This window comes from Apium graveolens, chromosome 8 (genome assembly GCF_009905375.1).
Source record: "Apium graveolens cultivar Ventura chromosome 8, ASM990537v1, whole genome shotgun sequence".
NCBI classification, from domain to species: Eukaryota; Viridiplantae; Streptophyta; class Magnoliopsida; order Apiales; family Apiaceae; genus Apium; species Apium graveolens.
The window spans coordinates 116,322,779-116,341,741 of record NC_133654.1 but is presented as its reverse complement, the minus strand read 5'-3'; the positions used below and the strand labels follow the sequence as shown (position 1 = coordinate 116,341,741).

The window sequence follows — 18,963 nt, the reverse complement described above, 5'->3', positions numbered from 1 at the left end:
TTCTTTACTTTGTTTCAAAAAAATATTAAATAACATTCTTTAATTAACTATTTAATAAGGATAAAAAAAATTCTTCTTGCCTTCCTATGGCCTAGCTTGGTGAACAACCTTTTAACATATTTTAATAATATGAACTATGAGTTACATAACTTACTTGTTACTAAAATTAATTATTTGGGAAAAATATTTTTATATCTCAAGTTTAATCTTAACATGTCAAAATCATTTTTTCTTGTATAGGGCACAAAATCTAGAATATTCTATATTGTTATTTATCTTTACCATCATTTATTCTTAAATGATTAATGTAAATTTGTTGTCTTTCCATATCTTCAAAAAAGATATTTTTAATGATCTTTAAATGAAGACTTGTAGAATCTAAAAACTAGATGATCTTTTGTGTGGTGTAAAATAGTCGATTATTATAATATTTGGTATCAAATAATTATAAAATTTCAGATCTAAAGGTTTTGTTGTATAGATTTTGTGTTAATTTATCTACTTATTAAAATTTTCAATATTTATTGAATATAGTGGTGGATAAGAATTGAGAAGTTCACATGTAAGTTTGAAAATTTATGAAAATTTTGTAGTACATTAAATTGTTAATAGAATTTTTTTTTATAATTTTTTACTTTTTGTACTTTGTTTATCTTAGTTTTTTTTAATTTGTTTTTATGTTTCAAACCCAAATGATTATATGGGTTTTAGCTTCCAATAATTGTATACAAAATATGTGTGATTGTAGAGTAACTCATATATTCCCTTGTGGCTCTGCCTACATGAACCACTTGTATTACCAAAATCTAAAGATAATATTATGATCTTAGCATATTGATTTCATAACAGCACATTGACTTTTAATAGATAATTATTGGTTCATACCAAATTCTTATTAGTAGAGCAATGAGAAAATCTTAAGTAGACAAGGCCAACGGCAACTAGAGAAGTGTAGTGTTCAATATGATACAGACTTTGTGTGGTGCACTTTACTTAAGCGATAAAGTGTTCAAAAGATCATATACCTCAACCCTTCTAACTTCTAAGAGAATAGTATCAATTCACAATATAAAAATGTGAAAGTACAACTGATTTTCATTACAACAAATCTGAGCATTTACTATGGCAAACTTATGACAAAAAAAAGTGTGTGCCTAACTTTGGACCCAATAATAATAACTTACTAGGCAAATCATCTAAAGAAAGTCATTGTTTTATTATTAAAATCTATGACCAAATGAATAAAAAAGTGGAAATTAGTTTGGCAGGATAATTAATTGCTCACCATTAATGGCTTTCATGTGATTACAAACTTTACACCTTATCTCACCTTGCCTCTTTTGCACTATGGGGGTATTGAAACATCAAGCCACCTTTTTATCTAGCGCCCATATAGCAGTTTCATTCTTCACAAGCTTGAGTCTCATGAACAATGATAAAATTTTCACAAAAATTTATAAGTTTGATTTTAATTTTTCAAGTTTATATACTCAAAATTTTAGAAGTTAATTATTTTAAAATAATTAAAGGTTTTGATTTCAATACTCTATCTTAACTACAAATTATGTTAGTATTGACCTTATAGAAGAAAAGTTTAGTGGAGTAAATAATACCAAAGTATTCTAATGATATTAACAACCATTTACTAGAACTTACTTGTTAAAAATATTATCTTGAATTTGACCTAATTCTTATTATTATATAGTTTACAAATTATGTTCTTTACTTTGTTTAAAAAAATATTAAATAACATTCTTTACTTAGCTATTGAATAAGGACAAAAAAATGAAGACTTTTCAATTTAAGTTATTAGGATGTGTAATAATGGTATTTTGTAAAGTTCATCAATTAAGTTAATTAAAAACATAAATATGTATTTTGTTTAATTATTTGTATCTTATATATTATTATTACAAATATTTAGGTTAGCGAAAAAAATATGTATGTTCCAAATATATTATTTACAAAGCTTTTGTTCTATATATCCTATGTCTATTATACTAACTCATCATTTATTCTTAAATTTTAATGTAAATTAGATTGATTTTTAATTATTTATAAAATATATTTCCCATGATCTTAAATATTTCTAAAAATATAAAAAATTGGGTTGTCTGAAATTAAATAAATTATTAAAATATTTGGTCTTGAAAAATTGAAAAGTTTTTTTGTTAATTTATCTTTTGATTAAAATTTATAGATAACTAAATAATATTTTAATAATATGAACAATGAGTTACATTAACTTACTTGTAACTAAAACTAATTATTTCGGGAAATATCTTTCTCAAAATATTTTTATCATGAAGACAACCCAAAATATAGAATATTATAAAGTTGGTTCTTAAGATACAATTAAAATTGCTAAGGCCATGCCGTTAGTCCATTAATTCAAATAAATATATATTTAGGACAAGTTAACTTAGAAATCTTTTTAAGAGTATTATTATTCAAATAATTTTATGGGTACATAAATAGGGTATTGTTATTTAAAAAATTTATTTTGGGAATCTAATACATACAATAACATATTTATGTATTAATTAAGGTGATCATGGATTGTAACACCCCTTAGATATTACTTAATATTCATAAATTTTCAAAGAGAGCACTAATATATTTTAAAACACTCCAAAATCTCCATAAATAATATTAAATCTCCAAACTGTGTAAACCATTAATATAAATGCCGAAATATCTAGATAGTTATGTATAGATAATAATAAAGTATCAAATCCTAATCAACAACAAATGGATCAAAAACAGTTTATAATACTTTGGACACCGTTCCTAACCAAGAACCTTTGACTTAAAACTTTCCTTTTTAAACTATTTGTGTTGCTAAATAAGCAATGCTTTTGAGAAAATTATTGATGAGCACATATTCACAACTCTAAACAAAATAAAGAGAAATAAGGCACCACGGAGGTATTTACAGACGAATGGTCGATTAGTTATGTATCTCTATGTGATTACTTCAAAGGGGCTAAATATCTCAGTCAAGATCACCCTATTCACCGTACTTGTTCACTATTTCCATGAAAATTTTATCTTCTTTGCTTGCCACAGGTCCAACAAATTTTAAATTTTACTAGAAATGTAAGAATGTTGGTCTCACACATTTGTTCTTTACTCGTAATGTTCTCATGTTTGCTATTTATGATATTGATCATTATGATATAGCTTCGATATCTCATGTCATGAGATATGTTGAGATGTGTCGATCATTTCTCAAAGATGAGTGACATAGTTTTAATTGCTCATAAAAGTTTTTTCTGCAATAGTACACAAATTTGAAAATTTTATTTGATAGGAGTTTTAAAATTCATCATGGTACTCTGCCCTTGAAGTTCCCGTAATCACCTCTAAGCTTAACATTAATGCTTGTATGCCAATTATAGATATAAGAACCAGCGCGTGATTTATGTCTGGACTTTATATTTCTCTCATTGGTAGGTCGAGCTCGAGCTCAATTAATCATAGTTGTTCTATTTTTAGTTCACGCTTTTTGGTTGAATAATTTTATGCTTCATGCTCCCTCTTGTTCATAAAAAACTATAATCAATATTCTATCAATGACTTTGAAAAGATAATGACTTTGAATCAATATTCTAGGACACCATTTATTTACCAAGAAGGTGGCTTAGGAAAAAAAATACTAGCTTGAACAAATCTCAAATTTATTGCACTTTTCTAAAGTAGTTTACAAATCTCCTTCTCCATCAGCTTATGAGGTGAACACCAGGGCTTTAAAAACACGTCACTTCTGGATGATGGAATTCCTTGTAGATTGGTCTTAGATTTTGCCTCTAGTTCCGAACTTAGGTAACTTAACACAGTGATTTCTCTTTGTTAAGCTTGGAAGTGGCAGTAGTATTTCCTTATTATTTGACCCATGGTGGCTTGGGGAATATCTTCTGTTAATAACAGAGATCTTATTATCTCTCAATCTCGTATAGGATTAGAGGCATCAATTAATGTCTTAATCAATACCAGTATTTGGTGTGTTCTAATTTTGGGCTCAAGAATTCATTACATACATCAATCGTAGATCAATTGGCCATATTTGATTACCCTCAATCCTACAGCAATTGGCTATATATTATTACCCTGAATTTTATCTAGGAAAGAATGGTATGCCTGTTGATAAAATATTGGTAAACTTAAAGCCTGTCATATATAGGACTCAACCTCATTTGGCCTCTCATCACTACAAGAAAACAGGGTAAAACCGATCGAACATAACCGACCGACGTCGATTTAAGCACCTTAAAACCGATCGACGTCAGTGGTCGGTTATATGCCAACTAAACGACACCTTATCGATGACGTGGCACACATAAAACCGACCATAGACAGGTGTTCGGTTTTACTGAAAAAAATGATACCGTTTTGCTAATGTGTCACTTTTAAAACCGACCACCTACATGTGGTCGGTTATATCCACAAATTCTGCACGTTAAAACCGACCATATATGGTGGTCTGTTTTGTAGAGTAATAAAAAATTAATTTAAAGTACAAAAAAAAGTACTCGGTATAGAGAAAACGGTGTCGTTTTATTCTTCTGCCTAAAACCGACCGCAAATAGTCGGTTTTAACATATTCTTCTGCCTGTTTTGTAATATCCCTCATTTCTTAATTTTTGGCAAAAAATTAAAAAAAAGAGGATTGAAGTGGATGAGTTTCAGAAAATTGTAAGTTATTTCCATATTTTGTGTGTGTGTGTTTATGTTGGTGTATGTATTTAATATTTTTATTTTTTTTTATATAATGTTTGTTGTGAGAATTGAAGTTTGGTAGTAGAGAATTTGTAAGTTAGTTTCATTTATTGTAATTATAGTGTGTGTGTGTTTTATGAAATACATGAATAATTATGAGATTAATGATAATTTATTTATTAAATATGTTTTTTTTAATTTTAAAAAATATTATTGTAGATGGAAACCATTGATCGAAGTTGGATTGGTAATCAATTATAAAGCGATAAAATTTCATTGACCCCGGAATATAGAATTGGTGTAGAAATTTTTTTAAAATTTTCTAGCGAAAATGGAATGGAAGATGGTACAATAAAGTATCCGCGTAAACGTTGTAAAAATTTGAATTGGTTAAAGATTGATGATGTTAGATTTCATTTGCTCGCTAAAGGGATGCTTGAGGGTTATACCGTGTGGACGTCGCACGATGAAAAAATAGGAAGAAAACATAGTCGAACATCACATCACCGTTATTGTGTTCGGGAACCTTCGATAGTAGAAGAACCGATAGATTTCAATGCGATGTTACATAATTAGCCGGTGAAAATTATCAATTTTATGAAACTACGTATACGGGAACTATGAATGTAAAAGAAGCTCCAAATGATAGTGCTAAAAAATTATACGAGGTTATTGTTGAAAATGGAGCACCTATTTATCCAGGCAATACAAAGTACACAAGATTAAGCTTTACCACCAAATGATTGGAATTCAAAAATAACTAGCATTGTAGTAATAAATCTTTTGATAGTTTTCTTAAACTTATTACAGATTTAGTACCAAAGAAATATACATTACCCGAAAGTTATTGTGCAATGAAAAAAATTATGAAGGATTTGAGGGTTGAATATGAAAAAATTGATTAAAGTGAGAATGATTGTATGTTATTTTATGGAGATGACAAGGATAAAGTTGTGTGTGATATATGTTGTGAAGATCGTTATCGGGATGTTTCTAGGAAAGATGGTAAAAAAAATAGCAAAAAAAATCTTAAGACACTTTCCTTTGATCCCTCGATTACAACGCTTATATATGTCGGCACATACATCTGATCACATGAGATGGTACAAAATTAGAGATGGGAAAGATGGAGAAATAAATCATCCCGTGGATGGAGAAGAGTGGAAAAAATTTAACCGTAGGTATCCTTCATTTGCTCAAGAGATTCATAACATAAGGCTCGGTCTTGCGATCGATGGTTTCAACCCTTTTGGCCTTACCGGGAAAAAACATATAGTGTGTGACCCGTGGTGATAGTTGTCTACAATCATCCACCATCGATGTGTATGAAAAGACCTTATATGTTCATGACCGATATAGTTCTGGGGCCTAATAGTATTGGAAAAGATATTAACGTTTGTCTAAGGCCTCTCATCGATGAATTGAAGATATTGTGGAATGTCGGGGTGAAGACATATGACCAATCTTTGAAACAAAATTTTACAATGAGAGCGGCTATTATATGGATAATTAGTGACTATTCCGCTATACGTATGATAAGTGGGTGGTCGGGCAAAGGAAAGATGGGATGTCAGGTGTGTCTTGGAAGCGTGCAAGGGTTTCAATTAAAATATTGTGGAAAATATAGTTTATATGGCACGAACCGAATATTCCTTGAATCAAATGATCCACTTCGTCAAAAAAGTAATTTATTTGATAATGAAGAAAGAAGATTGTTTCGTGGTCGTTTGTCCGGTGTGGGTGTTAAGGAATTACTTGATGGTTTAGTTTTTCCACCACCCGGAAAGACTAATTCGAAGGCAAGGAGTGTCGGATACAGGGAAGAGCATAATGGACTCATGTCCCAATCTTTTACGAACTCCCTTATTGGTCATCACATAGTTTACGATATTCAATTGACATCATGCATACGGAAAAAAATGTTTTTGAAAACATTTTTTATACTATTGTCAATGCGGCAAAGTCAAAAGATCATAAAAAAGCAAGAGCGTATTGCAAGCATTTTGGAGTGTTACCACATTTGTGGATCGATGAGAAAGGAAAGTCACCTAAAGCACCTTATTCCCTTACTAGAAAACAACGTAAACTTTTGTGTGAATGGACTAGTTCACTAAAACTTCTGCATGGTTATTCCTCAAATAAATTACGTTGTTGCAATGTTGAGGAGTGTACATTTTATGGATTCAAATCGCACGATTCTCACATTTTTCTTCAAAAATTATTGCATCTCGCAATTCGTGAACTTCTACCGGCGCCTGTTGTCGATGCAATCAAGACAATTTCTAGCTTTTTCCAAGATTTATGTTCATCCGTGGTTACAAAAACGGACTTGGAAATAATGGAAAAAACTGTTATCAAAGCATTGTGTTTGTTGGAAATGATTTTTCCTCAAAGTTGGTTTGATTCGATGGAACACTTAGTTTTACATTTAGCCGAAGAAATTAGACTTGTTGGACCTGCTTATTTGCATTGGATGTATCCGATTGAGCATTTGCTGGGAAAATGAAAACAAAGAGTCAATAATAAAGCAAAGGTTAAGGGGTCAATTGCCGAACGATATATGGAGGAGGAGATTCTTAATATTTGTTCCTTTTTTTTGCCTCTGACACGATCCATAATATGGTACATCATAACGAGGTTTTGTTTGATGTGTAAAATTTCGAGAATTTAGAAATGTTCAAATATCTAATTCAATCTCTTGGAAAGGAAGGAACTCGATACATGAGAGATGATGAACGAGAGTTAGCGGAAGAATATGTTCTTTTAAACTCTCCTGAAGTTCAACCTTATCTAAGGTACCAAAATCTTACTTTAAAAAATATGTGTAATAATTTTTGTTAATGACACATGCATGATTTTTGTTAATTTTTGTTTATATTTTTGGAAGTACCAAGATCTTGTTATGCGACAACGCCCGGAAACAACACCTCAAGATTTAGATCGTATTGTTAAAAGTCGATTTAAAACTTGGTTTAAACAAAAGATATTTATCTATTTTTAATTTACATGATTTGTTTTTGTTTTAAATTCTTATAATTATAACGTCTCATCGATTTGAATTGTTTTTAGGTTGATAAAGATGAGGTGGAAGGACCTCGTTTTAGGGACATACTTGAAGGGCCGGTATTAAAAGTTATGACTTTTGAGACTTGTCAAGTTAATGGATATAAATTTTCAACAAAATCTGCATCCGGTTCTGGTATTGTTGTTAAAGGAAATTTTCACGGAAATAATCTTGATTATTATGGTCAACTACAAGAAATTATTAGACTTATTTATCAAGGATGCAATCATGTATATTTGTTCGAATATATATGGTTTGATAGTGTTGGTAATGGTGTGAGGATTGATAAGAATCGTGTGATTACAATTGATATGACTTCAAGATTGAAGTCAAATGAGATTTTTATTTTAGCTAGTCAAGCCTCACAAGTATATTATGCTCTTAGTGTATTGGATCCAAAAGCGAAAATATATACGGTGGTCAAATCTAAAAGCTGCCCAATTGATGAATCTATCGTTGAATATAAATTAAAGTCATAATTTTTGGGTGTTTCATCGGTTTGTTTACTCTTTTTAGAACTATAAATATATTTTTAGGTTAATTTTTAGGGGTTTGCTGTCGTTAACACATAAAAGTACTCGAAATGGAAAATTCTCACTTCAATTGAATTTTTTCACTTCCAATTGAAGTTAATATGATTTTTCAGTTTAAATGTAAAATTTTGCATGTAAAAGATTCGTCGGTTTGGTCAATTTGTTGAATATATGTATAAGTATAAATTTTAGGTTTTTTGTCTATTTTTTTACGTTTAAGTAGAAGTATAAATGTATATATAGATTTACTCGAAAATCTATATATAGGGGTTTGCTCTTGTAAACATGATCTGTACTCGAAAATGGATAAATATTGCACTTTATATGTGAGTTCGGAACTTTAATTCCTTGTATATATAGATTAAGTTGATTTAATCGTTTAATTTGCGTAATTAAACAATGCTCTAATTAGTTGTATTTATTTTTATTGTTTATTTGTGAAATGGATACGTTTATATGCATTTTATGTGATTTTAAATGTTTTTTAATGTGATTTTAAAATCATTTTCATGTAATGTGATTTACTATCATATGCTTTATATGTATGTGATTTAATATGCATTTTATGTGATTTTATATGCATTTTTTATGTGATTTTAAATGTATTATTAATATGTGAATTTATATGTATCCCTAAGTGATTTTAAATGCATTTTGATGTAATGTGATTTTAAATACATTTTAATGTAATGTGATTTTAAATACATATTAGCTAATATATTCTTATTGTATATTTTAGGATATTTTTGCTTGGTTGTTGACGTTGATGATGATTAGCCTCGTTATTTTGGCAATGGCGAGGAAAGGGAAGGGAAATGATATTGAGAAGTATAAGGGAAAGAAGGACAAGGGCAAGGGCAAGGCCAAAGCCACTAGTACTACAAAGGGTAAGGGTAAGGTGAATGCCAACGGTAAGGGCAAAGGTAGCGTGCATTTGCAGGATGAGCCGACGGATTTGAGTTCGGACCCGAATGATCCGACTTGGCACATGACAAATGCTGAGGAGCGAGAATGGCGAGAAAGGCGACCTCGATCACATTCGAGTGGCATATATGGAGATAAACCTCCATTAAAGCCATATCGCATTGATATCTCCGATGGACAGTAAGTTAAAAAGTTCTTAAATTGCATTATTCCTATATGTTTATATTTTTTGATCATTGTTCAATATTGTTATGTGAATTATTAATGATTATTATTTTCTTTTATTTAAATATAGTATTGAAGATGATACGGCTAAGAAAACACTTTTGGCTATGATTCGGGGGAAGTGGTTTCTTGGGTTTTACACTTATACCGATATCGAAGAACGTCACCCGGGTTGGTTGAATGCAAGAGTCGAGGAGTTTCAAGTAAGTTAAAAATTCTTTGTTTTTTGTAATTGTCATTTATTTCTTGATTTTAAGATGCATTTATCCTCGTTTTCTTTTTTTGCAATTTTAGAAATATTATAGGCATCTTAAGCGGCAAAGCCGTTCAAAGGCCTAAAAAATTGTGGAAGATCACATTAAAGTGACGATAAAAAGGACTTTGAATGAGCTTAAGAAGAGGGTAGAGTGAAAATCAAAGCAAGTTGTCTTTGAAGCCGCCTTATTGGTCCGTTCCTTTATGGAATGACCTTTTTTAGTATTGGGAGAAGAACGAAGGACACTTGCAAGTTGTCTTTAAATGCATTTTTATATGTGATTTTATATGTATTTTTATTTAATTTTAAATGCATCGTTAATTATTTTAAAGTAATTTGTAGGAACGATATGCCGCCATTCTCGAGCGCATGCCCGTGGAGGTTACACAAACGGGTGAACGGCATGAGCCGTGAGATTGGTGGATGCAAGCGTTGGAGGTTCCCCAAGGTACAAAGCCGAAAAAAAATTATGTGGTGGGGTTCCCCAATGCTCAGGCCACCGATCTCCTGCCTACACTTGCTACCCGGTACCGAGATTCCACATGGAATGAAGTCGGCTCATCCTCATCCGCTCCGAGACAACGTGAAGCCATCCCCGACGATGTATATCTTGCCATCGTGAGGAATGTTCTTACGGAGATCCTTGCTAATCCAAATCGGTTTGCTCGCCAACTTTCCGATGCGGAGATAGCTACATTCGCACGTACCGCTCTCGAGGCCTCGGATTCATCCTCTGATCCTAGCCAAAGGTTGTAATGGAATAACCTTATCGATGGCGAGATCGTGCATATCGTGGGCTCCTTGATTGAAGATATTGTCCAAAAGACGGAAGCTCGTGTTGCGGAGGTATAATTTTTGACCTTCTTGTTTATTTATTTGTTTTCATTCACAATTAAATTTTGTTTCTACATTTTAACTAGTTTAATTAAACTGGTGTATCTAGGAAAATAATTGGCGTGCTACGGAAGTCAATAAGGATTACACGTCCGAGGATGAGACCTCCGATGATGAGGACTTTGATGATGGCGATGGTGATGGCGGTGATGGCGGTGATCGTAGTGGATCATCCGATGTTGATTTTTCGGATTAGTTTACATTGATCAATTTTAAGACTATTGTAATTTGCTACTTTGATGGTTATGTGATGTAAATTTAATACGTTGTTATGGTTTGATACTTTGTCGGTTATTTGAGATTGCTTATTATATAATGATATGGTTTGATCCTCCAGTTATCGAAGTTTGTAAAAGATTTCATTGGATTTAATTACTATTGTTTAATCACTAAATTTACTAGTTTGGTGGAATGATTTTGAGCAGTATAAGTTATTGATTGGATTGGAGATTTGGTTGTGAATATTGTTTGGTTGTGAATATTGTTTGGTTGTTTGATTTGGTTTTATATAAGGACTGCAGAAAAACCTGCATTATTTTTTAAAATCAGACCTTAAAACCAACCGACAATTGACATAACCGACCACTTTTGACCATTACAAAAACTAGAAAACCGACTATCAGGTGACATAACCGACCACCTTCTTCATAAAACCGACCGTCTCCTTTAGAGGGTGGTCGGTTTAAAGACGGTCGGTTATGACATTCCAGTCAGCTTCTGGTGTAAAACCGACCGATATGCACACTTTGACCACAATTGGTTATGAGTTTCAGTCAACTTTTTAAAAATAGACATAACCGACCACCAATGGTCGGTTATGACTTAGTGACGTGGTGACACATGTGCATACATGTTACCACGTGTACACAGTGACCCCATTTTTTAGTAAAATACCCAGGCACTTAACCGATCACAATGTTGGTCGGTTAGGATTGTTAAAGCCGACCAAAAGTCATAACCGACTAGGCTAAAACCGACCACGCCCTGTGGTCGGTTATGACCCTTTTAACAGACCGTTTTGCCTCTTAACCGACCATTTTTGACGGTCAGTTTTGTCCTATTTTATTGTAGTTAGATTCCTTGAAGTCATTTTATTCGGCATAAATTGGACATCACACGGTATGCTCACCTTTAATGGCTCTTATGTTGTGACAAATCTTGCCTTTAGTTAACCAACATTGTGAGCGGAGGTATTGAAACATCAAGCAATATTTTTATCTAGGGCACATATAGACAATGATAAATTTATTTCACAAAAATTTAAAAGTTTGATTTTAATTTTTGAAGCTTATTTACTAAAAATTTTGGTAGTTGATGGTTTAAAATAAGTAAAGATTTTAATTTTAATAGTCGATCTTAAATATAAATTATATTAGTAATGACATTAAATAAGAAAAGTTGACTTGGTAAATAATACCAAAGTATTCCAATGATATTAATAATGATTTACTAGAACTTACTTGGTAAAAATATTATCTTGAATTCCACCTAATTTTTATTATTATATAGTTTACAAATAATATTCTTTACTTGTTTTAAAAAAAATATTAAATAACATTCTTTACTTAGCTATTGAATTAGGACAAAAAAAATTCTAATGTTCTAGCTTAGTCTAACAACCTCTCAACATATTTTATATGTATAATATTCTTTTAAATTTAAGTTATTACGATAACATCTATAATAGCCATCAATTAGATTAATTTAGAACATAAATATTTATTTTGTCTAATTATTTGTATGTTATTGATTATTATTATAAATATTTAGGTTAGAGAAAAAATATGTATGTCCCAAATATATTATTTACATAACTTTTATTCTATGCATCCTATGCCTTCTATACTAACTCCTCATTTATTCTTAAATTTTTATTTTAAATCTTTCCATATCTCAAGTTTAATCTCAACATCTCAAAATCACTTTTTCTTGTAGACAACCCAAAATCTAGAATATTCTATATTGTGATTTTTAAATTTATTTCTTAAGATAGTATTAGTCTATCAATTCTAATTATTTATATTAAGTATAACATTAATCTATATTGGTGTATGATGATTTTTATCCCATAAATTATTATTACAACTACTATCTTTACAACCGGTTCCATACACGTTTCTTTATTAATTTTTTTAAATCATCTAAAATTATAATATAAAAAATTTGATCATTACTTTATTTGTATATTTATTTACAATAATGCAAATATTTGTTATTGGCAGATTCGAACCTCAAAAAGTAGCGTATAAATAATAATATAAATATTTGTTGTTGGTGAGTAGCTTGTATAAAATATAAATATTTGTTCTTTCCAGGTTTGAACCAAGTGCTTGAATACTATCTAGATCCGACTTGTCATACCATAATCAAACCAACCAAAAAATGCATACTAAAAATTATGTACCCCAAGTATTTTGTTTACAAAAATGTTGTTCTTTGAGTATGTCTTTAACCCTTATTTGTTCTTAAATGATTAATGTAAATATCTTCATAATAGATATTTGTAATCATCTTTAATAATTTGAATAATTGTGATATTTTTAGATTGTTAATAGAATTTGTCTTTATAATTTTCTACACGGTGTACATTTTATCTTATTTTTTATTATAATTTAATTATATATCAAAATAAATCCAATCATGATAATGAAAGTAACACCCAATTAATAGTTAAATTTATGGGATAATTAATATCCAATTGCATACAAAATATATGTGAGAGGAGAGTAACTCATGTTTTCCCTTGTGGCTCTACCTACATGAACCACTTGTATTACCAGAATCTAAATAGATTATTATGTTCTCCCCATATTAATTTCATAAAGGAACAATGACTTTTCATAGATAATAATAGAGGAGTGGACTTGGTCTCATTCACTTTACTTAAGGGATAAAGTGTTCAAAAAGTCACATAAATCAACCCTTTCTAACTTCTAAGAGAATAGTAATTACAATAGTGAATATAAAAATATGAAAGTACAAATGATTTTAACTCCAACAAATATGTGATTTTTACTACAACAAATGTGGCCATTGATTACCGTAAACTTAAGATGAAAAAGTATTGGTCTAACTTAATGATAACTTACCGATAGAATATATATTTGTGTATATTTTATATGATATTTGTTCCCATATTAATTATATTTTTCATTTAATTGGACCTTTATTTATTAGTTTGTAATATCCTATTGTAGGAAGTAAAGAATTCTAAGTTGGAAAGGATTTGAGCTAAATTAGAAGAAAACTGGGATTTGTTGGACTGTTGGAGCAACACTTATTGTTTGTGTTGTATCTTGAGTTCCGTTCATCAGATTTGGGCGATTCAACACCCCACGCAAAGATAGGAGATTCTATTGAATTAGAGAATGGTCTACACCTCAAAATACACTCGTATCAGCCCGGTAACAGAAGAGAAAAGTCAACTACGAATTTTGACTTTAGAATCCCATTCAATTTGGAAACCCTTGTTTATTCCTAGAAATAATAAATATACTTTATATATTAGGTTTATATGATTAGAGATAGATATATTCATAGCCACCAAGGAGAGAAGAAGACTTGAAGGAAATGATTGTGTGCTTGGGAATTTCGAAATAGGGATTTCTCTTCTACATCTTTACTTTGTATTGTATTCTCAACTCTTTATGATTTTTATATATTTATTTATGACTATGGTAGGCCAAACCTTCTTTGGCAATTTTATGAGTAAAGCCCTAAACCTAATGACAATTTTATGAGTAATACTCTTGAATTCTTGAGATGTGCTTGATTACGCTTATATGTTCGTCAATGATTTTAGAGATACTTGAATTAACAATGGTATGTGGCCATCAAAGTTTGTTATATGATTGTTGTCTCTAAAAAGTCAATTAATCTTTCTATGTCATCATGGGATTAGTTGTATAAGTGTATAATTTATATTAACTTTTCTATGTGGTCATTGGGTTATATGAATATCAAAATTTGTTTCTATGTGGTCATGGCAATTTTTTTGTAAGTATTTAGCACATCAAGGATAGACTTCAAGACTTATATGTCATGCATTTAATGGTGGATTTACATGCTTTCCAACATCTCTTTCCAATTGTTTACCCACAAATTTTTCATTAAGTCATATTTAGCTAGTTAAAAACAACAAATCAAACCAAATTCTATTATTAATTTTTATTCAAGAAGTAAACCCTTGATCTTTGGCATTAATGATACCCTTACTTATTCTATATTATATTCGACACAAAAAGGGTATAAGTTGAGTCACATCAAATATGGTCAATACCCGCACTTCTGGTGAACATCTTGAACCATTGGAAAACAATCCTGAGAAGCTCTTTCACAAGAAGAATGATAATTCAAGTGAGCAAGTAGAAAAAGAAAGTGAAGGAAAAATTGTTTTAGATGACATGGCAATAGTACAAACATTTGTGATGAGGTCGCTATCTCGATTGCTAATCTTGGCCATTCATGTATGGTCTATCCGAATCCTGCCACTAGGAAGAGTGGAAGCTTTGAGATCAAACAAAATCTACTCATGAGGTTACTTATCTTTCATGATCTTCCAACTGAGGAACCTAATCAACATCTCTCTAGGTTCGTGACTATTATGGAAAGCATGGGCCCAGATTTGGCAGATCCTCAAATTTCATAGATGAAGGCATTCCCATTTTCTCTTGATGGAGCAGCTTTGGACTGGTTAGAGGAAATGCCTGTGGGGTATATTATTTCTTGGGAAAAGCTAGCCCAGGAATTCTTACAGAAATTCTATCCAGCAACTTGGGTATTGAACATGAGAAGTCAATTAGTTGGAATTCGTCAGAATGCTACTGAAACTTATGCCGAATATTATGTGAGATTTCAAAAGTTGCAAAAGATATGTCCTCAACATGGTTTCTCTAAAGGGAGACTGTTGCATTTCTTTTACCAAGGTTTTCTTGAAGGTGAGAAAAGACAATTGAATTCTTCCGCATAAGGTGCTTTTATGGATTTATGTCATGATGTTGCTGAGAAACTTATTGCTAAAGCAACTGTAAATGAACTTCAATATGGGAATCGTGAAATGTCAGGTGTAAATCAAGGAGCTGGTTCTGATCAAAGATTGTCAAAGATTGAGGAGAACATTGAGAAGCTAATTGTATTAATGTTGAGTGGTAAAACATCAAAAGGTCAAGTTTGTGGAATTTGTTCAACTCCTGGATATTTTACTGATGTATGTCCTACGTTGATGGATCCTTCTTATGAGGATGTTAATGTTGTCGGATTTTCCAATCAAGGTGGAAATAAGTTCTCGAACACCTATAATCCAAGATGGAGGGATCACTCGAATCTGAGGTATGGAAACACTAGCAATGCTTTGAATGGATTTCAGTTCCAAAATACTTCTACACCTCTTGGTTTTCAGCAAAGGGGACAAGGTTCCCAAAACATAGGTGGTGACAGCAATATTGAAAAATTATTGTCTAAATTTGTTGATAGGAAAATGGAGATGCAAAAGCAATGCACTACAAATTCTCAAGACATCAAAGAGATGCAGAAGCAACTTAGGGATGTGATCAAGAAGATATATGAAGAGCATGAGCCTAAACGATTACCTGGAACTACATATCCCAATATGAAATTTGAGCATGAAAACATCATTACCACCAAAAGTGGTAGGAATGTTATCCCGACTCGAAAGGTACTGGAAAATGAAATGGATAGGCATGAAGTAGAGAGAGATCCAGCAACTGAAAAAGCTTCACACAATAAAAAAGTTAAAGAAAGTGATGATTCACAAGCTCATGAGATCTTGCATGAGAAATAGAATGAAGCTGAGAGCGAGCATAAAAAGTTGGAGGAGCAAACCTCACCAAAATCTGCTGATAAATCTTTTAACTCTTCAAATCCAATTATTACTAATAGTCGCTTCGATTATGTACCTTTTCCAGCTAGGTTAGTTCAGACAAAGAAGAGTGCACTAGAGACAAATATTTTGGAGACCTTTCGAAAAGTGAATATAAATTTGCCTCTTCTGGAATGCATTCAGAATCTACCAGCATATGCCAAGGTATTGAAATACTTGTGTACTAAATGGAGGAGGCTGAAGGGAAGAGAGGTTATTGAGATGAAAGAAAATGTCTCTGCAGTTTTGCAAGGAAAATTGCCAACCAAGTGTAAGGATCCTGGGAGTTTTACTATTCCTTGTACCATTGGTAACTCTAAATTTGAAAACGCTTTACTTGATTTGGGTACGTCAATTAATGTTATGCCATCTAGTCTTTATGAGAAACTGTGTATTAAAACTGAACTTAAAACATATGGTGTTACAATTTTAGTAGCAGACAGATCTCACGTTCACCTGAAAGGTGTTTTGGAAGATGTTCTTGTGCAGGTTGGCAGGTTTCAATATCTTGCTTATTTCTATATCTTGGACATGGGTGAAGCACCTAAAACATAGTTGATTCTTGGGAGACCATTCATGTGAAGGGTTTAATTCTTAAACGCAATAATATTTAATTTTTAAAAAATTTAATTCCTAAAATGCAACGAAAACGTAAATTTAATTCTTAAAAAATTGAAACCCTCCGCAGGATCCATGCGAAAAATAATATTTAATTTGTAGTTCAGTATGTTTACCTTAAAAAGCTTTACGTTAATGGAAAGATGGAGGTCTTGAATGATCACCACGTATCCCATCGCTGGAATGATCTACGCCTTGAAGGTATCCACACGAATGATTGCGCGGAGGATGGGTGTGTACTAGCACGTTGTTGAGGCCTCCTTCTTGCTCTCTCTATCTCTCTTCAAGTTCTAGGGTTTATGTTTTATCAAATAAAACATGTAACCCTAATTCTATTAGAAAAAAATATTATATAGGCAAGAGCTCATGGGCCTCCAACCCTAAACTTAATTTTAGAGTTATTATTATTATTAAATTTGAAATTTTAATTACTATATTATTAAGTCTCACTTAATCATCCAATAACTTAATTTCAGATTTAATATTAAATTTAAATTTCCTATTTATTTAATTAATTAAGTCACACTTAATTAATAATAAATAATTTGAATTACTTACATTTAATTTAAATTAAATAATCATCCAATCATTCTTTGTGCGACCCTTTAGGTTATTATTACGTTGGTAATAATTTTAAATCTAATTTAAAATCATAAATAATGAGCGGCATCTAGTAATACATCATTGTTACCCAAGTAATAATAATTAAATCGGCCATCGATTAAACCTTTTGTATATAATGTATAATGTACTATAATCCTTTTAACCATATATTATAGATTAAACTGGAGGCATGTTATGTGTCATCCTCTTCATACTTTAATCCAGGTTTCCTTGATCGATGAGTAGACTATAACATCAAATAAATATTTGAGCATGGCCATGCATTTCATAGTCTAACTCAAAGAAGAGGCCAATAATATCACTCCTAAAATAGGAGGGTTAAATCCTTTCTAGATCATTCATATTTCTCATATGATTCATAATATACCCAATATACACTTTTATCATCACCCGGTAAAAGGTAACTTTTAATGCAACCAAAGTATATTACTTATCATATAGAAATATAATGATTTCAAGTCTAAGGACCAACACATCATTATTACTGTGAGAATTACCTATGACACAACAGACATGTAGAATCTCACATTGGGTCTTCCAGCACCATATATATAATACATGTGCCTGTGTTTTGACTTTAGTATCACTATACCTATGATCAATGAGATGTGATCATCAGTCAACATTCACACTAGTCTGAATGTATTATTATTGTCCCTTAATAATAATACTCGACTAGGGATCTTTAGTAATATCGATACTATTCTCATAATCTCATTTCTAAGTCACGTACTTAGAGATATAAAATTACATATCATATTCCATGGACATTTATTAATCTAACATCTTATCATAGAAAATAAAGATATAATAAATTACTAAAGAATAATCCATATAATCAGAATTAATAATCCAAATGTTTCATAATATAAACATAATAGTGTTGTCTCTAAGGCACAAACACTAACAGAATGTGCACTGCTCAGACAAGGATTTATATGTGGCAAGGGGAGAGCTTAGTATGGACTTTGACAATGAAACTATAAAGTTCAACATGTTTGAGATGATGAGGTATCCTATGGACACCGAGACGTGCTATGTGTTGAGCACAACGGTAGATATTGCAAAAAGTACTTCAATTTGATGAAAGAAGCTGAACTGGAGACATTAATTTCACATAGCACTGGTATTGACAAGGAAGGGAAATTCGAAGGCATTGTCAAGGGTTCAGGAATTTATACTGATAGTATGATAGAGCACTGCAAGGCTCTAAATGGAGTGGATTTTG

The 18,963-nt window shown here is 31.3% G+C and overlaps 1 protein-coding gene across 1 annotated transcript; it reads left to right on the top strand.

The window, feature by feature from the left end:
* Positions 1-15,263: 15,263 nt before the first annotated feature.
* On the top strand, positions 15,264-17,048 carry LOC141679891 (uncharacterized). Its single transcript, XM_074486258.1, has 3 exons — positions 15,264-15,552; positions 15,637-16,289; positions 16,416-17,048. The coding sequence occupies exons 1-3, from the start codon at positions 15,264-15,266 to the stop codon at positions 17,046-17,048; spliced, it is 1,575 nt and encodes a 524-aa protein (XP_074342359.1).
* The last annotated feature ends 1,915 nt before the right edge of the window (positions 17,049-18,963 follow it).